This window comes from Periophthalmus magnuspinnatus, chromosome 18 (assembly GCF_009829125.3).
Source record: "Periophthalmus magnuspinnatus isolate fPerMag1 chromosome 18, fPerMag1.2.pri, whole genome shotgun sequence".
Taxonomy (NCBI): Eukaryota; Metazoa; Chordata; class Actinopteri; order Gobiiformes; family Gobiidae; genus Periophthalmus; species Periophthalmus magnuspinnatus.
The window spans coordinates 5,762,412-5,774,571 of record NC_047143.1 but is presented as its reverse complement, the minus strand read 5'-3'; the positions used below and the strand labels follow the sequence as shown (position 1 = coordinate 5,774,571).

The window sequence follows — 12,160 nt, the reverse complement described above, 5'->3', positions numbered from 1 at the left end:
TGTTGCTATGATACTTGTGGTTGGAAATCCTAATAGCATTTAGCAGTTAGCCTCGATGAGCTAACTGTTAACTGCTATTAGCTGCTTCATTTGACTGAAGCCAAGCACTATGGTTGACGTCACACTCATGTAGTCCACTTCTTTATACAGTTTGTGTGTTTAATACATGATAAATGGAACAATACTTTTTGGGGAGGAATATTAATTGTGGGTACTTTTTCTTTTAGCTAGTGGAGAATAGTTTGTTATTTTTATTTACTATGATGAGGTTTGAGCTGTAGAGGGTCAGAGTCTGAACTGAACTATGAATCATTACAGATGCAGTGTAAATGCAAATGTTTTCTGCTCTTTATATATTCCAGTTCATGTTTTGTTTTTTGTTTTGTTTTTTTATCGAATATGTTTCAGTATTATTGTTTATTAGCTATATTTTCTTCATTTCAAAATGTGTTAGCTATACTGTCATGGCTGGTCTCTAAGAGTTGTGAACAGTGCTTACAAACTCATCGTGGTGAATAATTAGGAAGCTCTGAATGCATAAGGTAAATGAGGGATAACTGGACCACTGCAAACCCTTTCAAATGAACTAGTTCTTTTTCATTTTTTAAGACAGAAAAAAATGTGGTACATTGCTAATAGAGTACATGTTGTTCCAGCATAATTAAGGCTGCATATAACATTTAGCTGATGAGCTGAACTGTATAAAAAAACACAGCGAATGTTCTGAGTTGGTGAAAAATCCCGTGTCTGAAACTATTTGGACGAGATCTATGGAAATTGCTGTTCCTAAAGTCATACAAATGGCTCCAGTCGGTTTAAGTGGAGGAGGCACAAACTGAACTCTGAACTCTCTCCCTCCGGTGGCGAAAATGCACCAAAACATTTCAATTTATTTTCAAGGAAGAAGTGTAACAAGTAATCTGGAAGTGAAAGCATTTCTGAGGCACAACACTGACTCTAATAGTGAATACTGGGTTGCTCTTGTATTGATATTTTGTAGTGACATGACGCTGGGGGTCTACATTTATGTCTATGGTAGAATGTTCTGCAGTTACCATGGTGACATAATGCACACATTAGCAAACAATGCCAGAAAATAGAAAAATGATTTAAATATTTTCAGGAGCCCGTGATCAATACGAGCGTTTATGGTCCTGTTTACATTATGGTTTGATTTTTAACTCTCCTAGAGATGTAATTTTTGTATTTGACAGAGACAGTACAACTGACCATTGCCACTTAATCAAAATCTCAAAATGAAACATAAAAAACGTATTAAAAATGTATGATAATCCGATTGTTTTGTATGCAAGAAAATTCAGATTTTTGCTCTATTTTAACATCAATAATTCATTTTAATTTCAGTTGCCATTCGCTTCGAGACACACACCCCTGCTTTTCTAAACACAGACGCTTCCTCCGGTGAAGTACTTGCATCGTAGTAAAGGTCTTATCCATCTGTAACTTGCTGTCAACCGCGTGGTATTTAACTATTGGTTTATTTTAGCACGACTTGGCTAAATCGGGGGAGTGGGGATCCTCACTTTTTAGATACCAGTATTGACATAAAAAGGGAGTTTTCCAGATGCACCTTTGTTGTTATAGTTTTGTATCATAGCACCTGGTAGTAGGGATTGAACCGTTAACCTTTGCGTTACTGGGCGAATGGCTCCATGAAATAATAAAATGTGTTGAGATTTTATAAGATGTAGGGCAATATTTCATAGTTAAGTCATTGGTTGTGGCTTTGAGCGGTGTGAGGTCCTCTGGGAGTCAAGAGTCTGCAAGAGGCAGAAAGTTCCAGCTTTTATTACTTCAGTAAATGAACGACATCTCAACTTACACGAACTTTGTCCCAAGGGAGAAAAAGGGGAGAGGGGGTGAGGAAAGAGGGGAGGGGGGAGAGAAGGAAGAGGTGAGGAAAAGGAGGAGGAGAGACAGCTACGAGAGGTGAAGGGGAGGAGGGAGAGAGAGGAGGAAAGGGGAAGGAGAGATGGCAAGAGAGAGGATTAGGGTGAGAGATGAGGGAAGAGAGTGGAGGAGGGAAAGGTGGGAGAGTGGGGGAGAGAGAGGAAAGATGAGAAGGAGAGAGGCAAGACAGCTAGGAGAGATGGAGGGTGAGAGGAGGAAGGAGAGATGACAAGAGATGAGGGAAGAGAGGAGGAGGGAAAGGTGGGAGAGTGGGGGAGAGAGAGGAAAGATGAGAAGGAGAGAGCAAGACAGCTAGGAGAGATGGAGGGTGAGAGGAGGAAGGAGAGATGACAAGAGATGAGGGAAGAGAGAGGAGGGGGGAAAGGTGGAGGAGAGGGGAAGAGAGGAAAGATGAGAAGGATGGAGGCGAGACAGGAGAAATGAAGGGGAGGAGGAAAGAGGAAGGAGAGATGACAAGAGAGAGAAGGAGGGAATGGTGGATGAGAGAGGAGGTGGGAGAAGAGGGGATGGATGGAAGGGGTGTAGAATGAGGGGGAGGAGGAGAGATTGAAAGGAAGAGGAGGGAAAAGGGCAAAAGGAGGCTGAGAAGAAGAAAAGGGAAAAGAAGCTGTGTGACGTGATATAGAAAGAAGAAAGGGACAAGCAAAGGAGAGAGGAGATAGAACAAGGAGGAGAGAGGCCAACATTGTTAATAAGAATTCGATCTTATAGTTTTGCCTGGTAAAGTGAAATAAAGAGGGGAGTAGCAGAGGAGCAGTGGGGGTTAGTTAACTTTCAGCGCTCGTCCTTCGCTTTATTCAAACTGGACTTATATAAATATGTCTTTTGTCCTTGTGCTGCCTCTGTTCTGTTGAAGCGTTTCTCTTTCTCTTTGTTCATGGTGTTTTCTTCAGTCAAGGCTGTGGGAGAAAAAAGCTTCGTTCTAAACCATCGGGGAGGACTTAATGAACCTACAGTTTATAGTATCTGATGAAATATGCAAACATCAAAACACGAGAGTCCCTATAGTTTAAACTGAGCTGGAGACAGGTCAGAACTCGACGGTGGGATTTGCTGTTTAACTGTCAGACTGCAGATGTGTTGACCCGGTTTTACGGTTAATATCTCTGTAATTTCTGGGCTTATCCACATGGAACTAAAACTGTCACGAAGTTCAACGTCTTCTCTGTCAGTATAAATAAACAAATGTCAAAGAATTGTTTTACTTTAGCTTCACAAAGTGGTCCCATTATTCCACCCAAAGACGTGATTGCTGTCAGTTGAAACGACTTTAAGACGTGAGATTAATATGACACGTTTGTTGGAGCTGATCCCAAACGTTTATGGATCATAAATTTAAGAGATTGATTGACTGTTTTTGAAAGAAATATCTATAGCATTATATAGGTCTGAAATCATGACATCATCAACGTGAACGCAACCTTTTCCGTAGAGCTACAAAGCGAAGTGAAGTTACAATTTGAATGGACGCAATAGGCAAAACGCTAGCTAGCTCACTGTGTCCCAAAGCTAACAATCACGTTTATTAAATCCGAAAACATTAAAAGTCAAATGAATTCAAATAAAGGCTATCTGATTATTTTTATATGCAGAATACTTCAGTTTGCAGTGTTGTTTTAATATGTATTATGTCTCAAAGCTAGCATCAAATTGAGACAGAAACATGTCTCTTTCTAAACGCAGAAGAGTCCAGTGGTGAAGTGTTCATGACATCCACCCACAGCTCCCTGTCCACTGCCTGATCTTTACATATGTATTTATTTTTGTGTGACTCTGCAAAAGCCTCATAGAGATAAAACTGGCCAGGAAGTAGTGGCGCTAACAGTGAGGTCGTCGGGCGCTGCTGTGCACAGAGCCAATTAGCAAATCGCAAACACTGCAATTTGGGTGCAATAATTTCCTCCACAAACAACAAAATCTCCCGTCTTATTCTGCATAAAAACTGCCAACTTCAAATTTTCTGGATTAGTTTGTTAGTTCAGATTTCAGTGTTTTTGTCAGTTCTTCTAGACGTGTTTAAAACGTGAACAGAATCATATTAAATCGCACTTTCTCTCCACATCAGATAAATCCCAATTAGTTATTTTTCTCCTTATCGTGCAGCCGTACTCTTCTTGGCTTTGGAACATTGTGGTGTTTATTTCACCTCACCCTTTTTGTGTTTTCTGTTGCAGACCTGATCCACTGCACCAATGAGATGAACGTGAACATCCCGCAGCTCGCAGACACTCTGTTTGAGCGGACGGCCAACTCCAGCTGGGTCGTAGTGTTTAAGGCTCTGATCACCACTCACCACATCATGATGTACGGCAACGAGGTATGGACAAAATACAACGAAAACTAAAGACGACTGCAACATATATCTGTAGTTTAGATAGTGTTTAGATCATTTGCACATTCACAAAACACATTCATAAAGAGAAAGAGCTAGTGCTAAAGGCTCTGATAAACACTCAGAGCCTGATGGACGGCAACAAGGTACGGACAAAAAACAGCAAAAACAAAAACGACAACCTATATCTGCGCTTTAGACTTTATTTACGAATATTTTCACAAACCACAGGAGGGCTAGTGCTAAAGGCTCTGATCACCGCTCACCGCCACATGAGATACGGCAACAAGGTACAGACAAAATACAACAAAAACTAAACAAAAAAACTACAGCTTTTACCCGCAGTTTAGACTTTATTTACAAACATTTTCACAAACCACGATCATAAAGAGAGAGAAACAGAGAGAGCTAGTGCTAAAGGCTCTGATCATCGCTCGCCACCTCACGAAGTATGGCAACGAGGTACGACCAAAATACAACAAAAACTAAACAAAAAATGCAACTTATATCTGCAGTTTAGACTTTAGCTAGATTATTCACACGAGCTAGTGTTTAAGATTCATCACTCTGATCAGCACTCACCCCTCATGTACGGCAGAGTTCGGTAATTATTTATTCAACTCTCCACAGCTTAAATCACATCATAGTTAAAAAAAAAAAAAAAAAAAATGCTCCACTAGTACAAAGGAAAAAAAAAAACATGATAAATACTGATCCCAAAATGTGTTGTTCCATCCATTTATTGAACAATATGTTGATCACGTATAAAAAAAAATTGTTGTTATATTTTGTACTCGTTGTCTGGTCCATGCAGACTCTAAAACAAATACGAAGACCTTTAATAACAAAGATGGTGACATTATAAATCAAAATGTCAAAAAGAATTCAGTAGCGCAGTTAATTTAACCACTGATCCGAAGGTTGGCGGTTCGAATCCTGCTCTTGACATAAACATCATTAGTTGAGCGGCACTGACCCACAGGTTGGTAGTGCGATTCCAGCTCCCACAGATCAATGCTGTCGTTGTGTCCTTGGGCAAGACACTTAACCCATCTCACCTCCAGCGTCTGCGTACACAGGAGTATGAATGTGTGTGTGAATGGGTGAGTGGTTCCTTGATGTAAAGTGCGTCGAGTGTCTTGAAAGTGGCAAAACTCTATATAAAAATGTAATAATTTACCATTTTGATTAATAATACACTTTATTTCTAAATATTCTCTATGTTGAATTTTTCAGTCACCATGTTTCAATCTTTATTTGGTTGAAAGCGTGTTTTGAAATGTCTAAATCTAAATTCACAATAGAAATTATTATTTGTGTCGACTAATTGAAAAAAATAATCTAGACTAGGCGACTATTAAATAAATTGTGACTATCCCAAAACACTGAGATATTAATTTGATCCATAACATCACCCTGAACCTAAAAAATATATATATTTTATTTGAGCGAAAGGCGGAAAAAATGTATCTCTCTGTATATCTCCTGCTGCCTTAAACCCACTCCTCCCTAAATACATTACACATTCATATTATTTATATATGCAGCTATCACTGTTACTTGTTCTCTTATTAATTGATTTTTCACCCGCACTGAAATTAATTATAGCTCAGAGGGACGAGAGCCAAGATGGAGGACGGGGATAGTCAAAACAAGTGCAGAGGAATCAAATAAATGAAGTAAAAATATGGATCAAAGCGTCTGCATAAAAATGGCTCCCTCGGTGGATTTCAGACTTTGTAATTGAAAATGAAAAATCCCGCTGCTGATTTTATGAAGACTTGGGGACTGGGTTAGTTCATTTGGAAGTGGCAAAAAGTGATTAATTCTTCTATTTTGTCTTGTGTTAGAAAGTACTTCATGTTTTGTGGTTAATTTTTAAGCAACTCGATGACCGCTTTAAAAATAAAACGAAGAAATAGCCAGATAGTTGGATATCGTGCAATTTTTAAAGGAACTGAATGTTGTCTGCGCTCTTACTGTTTTCAAACAGGAACAAAATCACAACTGAACCTGTATCTCCAGAGCCTTAACCTGCAGATAGACACATACAAGTTTTGTCTCATTCTGTTTATGGACAAGCCTCATGTGAAAGAACCTCAAAATCTCCAGAATTCACTCACTGAGTTGCAAAGGCTGCACTAGCACTGATCCATCCATGTCAGAGTAATCACTATATGAACTTATGGTGCAATATATGAAAGTTTATCATGCGTTTTTGTTTGCACTACTGAGAAATCTTTGGTTCTTTTTTGGCTATATAAGATTTAAGATGTAAAAGGTTGAATTATTAACCTCTATGACTCATTACAGATACAAACTAAGTACTAAAGTGTTTCATTCTGCTGGTTATTTCTTGCAGCTCATGTTTTTTTAAGGATATTGTAGATTTAGAATAGTTTTTGTGGTTTAAATCTGGTCTTGGGTCTTTGTCAGTGGCATGAATTAGGTTTAATATTATCGTTTATTGTCTATATTTACTTCAGCGATATATTGAACTTCAAAATGTGTTATTGTGACAGGCCTAGCTGCAGGTGCTGGGGTTTAGGTGCTGGGGTTTAGGTATTGACGATTCAGATCAGAGAGATGCATTTTAGGTTTAAACCAACTGGATTTCAGCTTTGAACCTGACAACACAAAAGAGAGACTTATGTGAGGCTCATTCTGCTTTCTGATTGGATAATTGTCTCGACAACACCAAATTATAACAAATAAATGGTCCGTCAAGTTCAGTGTTTTTGTAATTAAGACTAAATCAGCCTTACAGTTGTTATCATTAAAAGCTAGATTTGATTTGAACATGTTGACCTCGGATCTGGGGACACAGTTGCATCATGTTTATGGAATTTAAAATGAAAACTTTCCATATCGTTCCTTTTGAAAAGAGTCGCTCGTTGCGTTGTGCCACTCCCCCCGTTCCCGTGCTCCTGTTGAGCCATTGTTTCTCTCATTCAAGTCTTACATAACTTCCTTTGTAGCTTCTGATTTTACACCGTGAACATAAACTTCCCTAAAAATGCGTTTGCTTCTCGTGAACTCTTTGCTGCACCGTTATTTTCACTACAAAATCGGAAATGATGTCAAAAGTTAAACAGCAACTCTCCCAACGCTTTGAAACACAACTTCAGGCAGATACAGCAGGTTTTCTTGTTTTTTTTTGTTTTTTTGTGTGGAATAGTGTAAATATTTATCACGTATTCACGAGTTCTAAAACTGAATCCCCCCTATGTCATCTGTGGGGGAAAACGTTGAGAAGAAAAGAACAAAAATACACGCAAACTGTCACTTAACTGATCTAAATCTATGATGAATATTTACAACAGGTAGTGTCTCACAAAGAAACAAGCATAAAAACCTGTCATATGAACGTTAACGATATTTTAGTTAATTGCATAATCTAAACTATGTCTTTAAACATATTTATCCCCAGTATTTTTAGATGTGTGCGTAGAAGTCTGTGTAGTTTTCGCTCATATATTTCCTGGTGTATCTCGTTCTAAGTAGGTCATTGCTGTGGTTTGGAGGTATTCCCGACTGGAGCCGTGACTGTCAGACACTTTGAAGTTTCTCGCGCTTGTTGTGAAAATGGGATTTTCCAAAAACAGGATCCTAAAAATACCCGTGCTTAAAGAGCTTGTACCTGATTTCAAACCATGAGTCAGGAACATGTTTTAGTTTCAACTTTTAGCTCCGCCCATTTGAGTACTTTCTGTCCCTGTGATATTACACCGTGATGCAGAAACAAATGTCTGGGATAGTGCAAGGTAGTTGTTTCCTTATAGTTTTCAAATCTTTTTCTGTTTCTTTTGAAAATACACTAAGAATCAGACAAGAGATTTTTATTTAAAAGCTGCAAAGTAAGACAAAAAATGAGACTAAAATATAATGTATTCATATAACATAGTATTTTCTCAGGTAATAATAATAATATTCAGAAGTAGTGATGGGACTTTCGGATCTTTTATGGGATCAAAAAAACTGGAGCTTTCTGTATTTATATGACAGAATCCAATTTGAAAACTCATTTTTATCTACAAACTAATCACAGACAGAAATGACCTGTTTAACATGGTTCAAACTGACAGTGGGAGTTTGTTTACCCTTAGAAATGATGAAAATCTAAAGAAAATGTTGCACTATAATAATAATAATTTAGAACTAACTTCTATTATGCCTAAAAATTTGAAAGAGAAAGAGTCGGTTCTTTTAAAAAATACGATCCGGTTCCAGTCATTGACATTAAGGAATCGTTCAAAAGAGCCGACTTGTTCATGAACGTCACATCGCTGTTCAGGAGCTCCCAAAGGATCATGGGAAATCGGCTTCCTGACGCTATCCCAGATACTTGATTGTCTGTCATGGTGCAATTTCAAGACAAAGAATCAAATATAAATCAGAAAACAATGGCATGATACAATCCCAGACAGTTAGTTACTATAACATCATTAATCCATCTCTGCCAATGCTGTGTTACTATCCCATGATACTTTTGTAGACTAAATGGTCACCTTTTTCTGTAATAAAATGTATAGCCCTGAGCTGAAACTGGACCTTGACTGGAATGGTTTTAAACATGAACTTAAACGTGTCTTAAAGTGTAGCCATGTGATCACTGATAAATCATCAGTGAGGACCTGCATTTGCCTTTGTGAATTCATAAATTAAACCCTGTGTGTTTTCTCATTTGCAAAAGCCCTTCTAGGGACTGATATCGCAAATTATCCTTGGCTGTAAATGTTACACGTCTAATGAACATACTTGTCCCTATTAAACAAACAAACACATAAATAAAATGGTGCTTTTCCACCTTCAAGACTCTCAAAGCGCTTTACATCAAGGAACTACTTTGACATTCACACACACATACGCAGACACTGGGGGGCGAGGTGGGTTTAGCGTCTTGCACAAGGACACAATGACAACATTCGTCTGTGGGAGCTGGAATCGCACTGCCAAACTGTGGGTCAATGGATCTGACGGTATTCGAACTGGCAACCTTCAGATCAATGGACAAATGCTCTAACGAACGAGCTACTGTCACGTATTTCTTGCCTGGCGAGCTACAACAACGTGTACCGGTAGTCTGGGCACTGGTTATATTAGGATTTGAGTCTGGATGTGTCAGACTTATTTACTATGCATTTGAAACAGCTTGTTAAAACAGAAATTCTGAAAACCTTTGATAAATAAAACACTGTATATTTAAATTTGAAGTGGCAGTTTTGTTGGCATTTCCTCAGAGCACATAATGTCTTTGGCTCACCATCAGGACGGAGCTATTTTTAGGCTCGGAGCTAATAAAATTGTTCATTACGTTCGAAGTAAAGCCCCGTATGAATGTTACCAAACCAACGCGGTGTTCTTTTGAGAATGTAAAGCTGCACTAATCTTCTGATAATCCCTCAACCTACAGTGGTAGCAGAGTATTCACTACTATTTTTATTAAAGACGGGATTTCACACTTTTAAATATGTTATGTGTCAGCAGTCACTACCCCATAGATCACCACGATACCTTGGATTGTGTTGAAAATGCTATGTTCGCTCTGCGTGCCATGTCCCCTTGCTCCCTGTGTTAAGTCGCTCTCTGTGCTAAGTCACTCCCCCTCCAGAGTGACTTCACAACCCAATCAATGTACGTGCAGATGTGTTGACCTGGTTTATGGTTAATATTTCTGCAATCACTGGACCTATTCACATGAAACAAAAACTGACACCAAGTCCAACATTTTCTCTGTCAGTAAATAAACAAAAGTGATTTTATAACAGTGATATTTTGGATATTTCATTCTTTTATTTGCAAAAATGTACATCTGACCAGCAAGACATATCCTTACATCAGTCACATGTTCAACCCAATATATTTAAATTTACAATTGTAGTGTCATCATTTTTATAATACAATAATGATACAAGTAAACAAAAACAGAAGCAATGCAGGGATTAATAATAATAATAATGATAATGATAATAATGATAAAAATAATGATTGGTAATATTAAAAATAAATGTATTATTATTGTTGTTGTATTATTTTGTATTATTTGTATTATATTTTTTATTTGATTTTTTTTATATATATATATTTTTTGTAATAATATAGTGATAATAGCACAGTGATAATAAAAACCAAGAAGAAACAAGCAAAAAAACAATAAATCAACAATGTACAGGTAAAATGAGTTGATATTCCCTTAAGACATATTTGTAATAAAATAATTCAAAGATGGAGTCCAGGTCTCTCAAAACTGCTGCGTGGTTCTCTTTTAAAGTGTCTAATCTAATTTTGTCTAATTTAGAAGAATACATAACTCTCTAATTCATCTGACGAAAGTAGATGGAGATTGCTGTTTCCAATGAAGTGGAATGACTCTTGGAAGTGAAAGAGATAACGTCTCCTGCGTTGCCTGATACAGAGAAGTCAGTCGGGCCAATTAATTTCTTTTGGCTGGTGAAAATGAGAGAATGCTGTCTAATAAATTATCATGTGGCAGAATGGGGAATGAGGAAAAGCTCTTTCAGACAAAGTTCTTAATTTGTCTCATTTTTGGTAGGTTGAATTGAATACCTCACTCAGATCAGAGAATAGGTTAGATATAAATTTGATATCATTAGTGTGCCAAGTTCGATAAGTCAGAGGAAATTGGGCTGTAAATAGATGTATTTCTAAACCAAAATGCTTTCTATACTGTGTCCATATGATGCGATGTGACTATTAAAACGCACCATAAATGAAACTTATATAAAATCGTTGCGCAATTTTTTTTATAATTTTGAAAAAGTAAGACGAGACTTGTCTTTTTATCGAGTGTTCTTTATGAAATATGAAGGTGCATACACACAAGCTTATTGCTTTGAGTTCGATCAAGGACATCAGGGAGTTTGTGATAGACACTTTTATCAGTGTCCCAAGGCTTCAGCAGTGAATTAGCCTTACATGCACTTTTCACTATCTCCGTGTGCGTGTGGGCATATAGAGAGATTCATTTAAAGGGCCCGTGTTACGCCGTTTCTGTCGTTGTAATGCCGTTTCCTCATCACGAACCACCGCAGTTGTGTTTTGTTTCATTTGCACATGTTTTAACACACAAACCCTGCAGATTTAAGCTGAGTTCTTCTGTCAAATAAGACTAAAAAACACTAGGGGTGCACCGGAAGGAAAACGATTAACGCGCCGTCCTCCCCAGATGCACGGAGTAAACGGCTCCAAAGAGGCTTTCAACTGGAATAGTCACTTTTAGTCACTTTTTATTTTATGTTGATAGACCCAGGAATGACAAAAACACAGAAAATGCCACAGTGATTGTATCGTCATTTATGTCACCAATCAAGTCTTTATATTGAACTCGTTAACAGAAAGAATAAAAAAAAGATGCTAGAGAGAGCGGGAGCGCGATGTCACATTGGAGGGAGATCACAAAAAGGAAATACAACTTATCTGGCAAGTTTAAATTACCATAAGAGAAGAAAGACTATAAAAACATCTCGACACTAAACGAAAATATCACACCGTCCTGACGCATAAAAGTGGATACTATAACTTTTTTCTGTGACTCAAAATGTATCAAAATCAAATTGATATCGTGACCAAGATATGTATCGAATCGTTTCATCTCTAGAAAACACTCTGTTCCACCTTGTGATGTCCAACTCCAGGTCAGTTTTTGAGGCATTATAACATGTCCTAAAGCTCATAAGAGTCTTTTTTTTTTTTTTTTTTGCATAACATGGGACTTTTAACAAAAAAACTCCCTTAAACCTCACAATACAAATCATTTGATATGTTAAAGTTATTTAAATATAGTCCACAGCTGCATTCACTGTAAATTGCTTTTTTCGTTAGCGCTACAGGAGTAGTCAGCTTTATTTCGCCGTCCATTAATAATTCGAGGAGATG

General features: G+C 37.7%; 1 protein-coding gene across 2 annotated transcripts in view; it reads left to right on the top strand.

The window, feature by feature from the left end:
- Positions 1-12,160, top strand: part of si:ch211-200p22.4 (phosphatidylinositol-binding clathrin assembly protein) — a 118,337-nt gene that overhangs the window by 25,988 nt on the left and 80,189 nt on the right. For both annotated transcript variants that reach the window (XM_033983587.2, XM_055229097.1), the window contains exon 2: positions 4,107-4,249. In XM_033983587.2, coding sequence (XP_033839478.1) covers positions 4,107-4,249 — 143 coding nt within the window. The remainder of the gene's footprint in view (positions 1-4,106; positions 4,250-12,160) is intronic.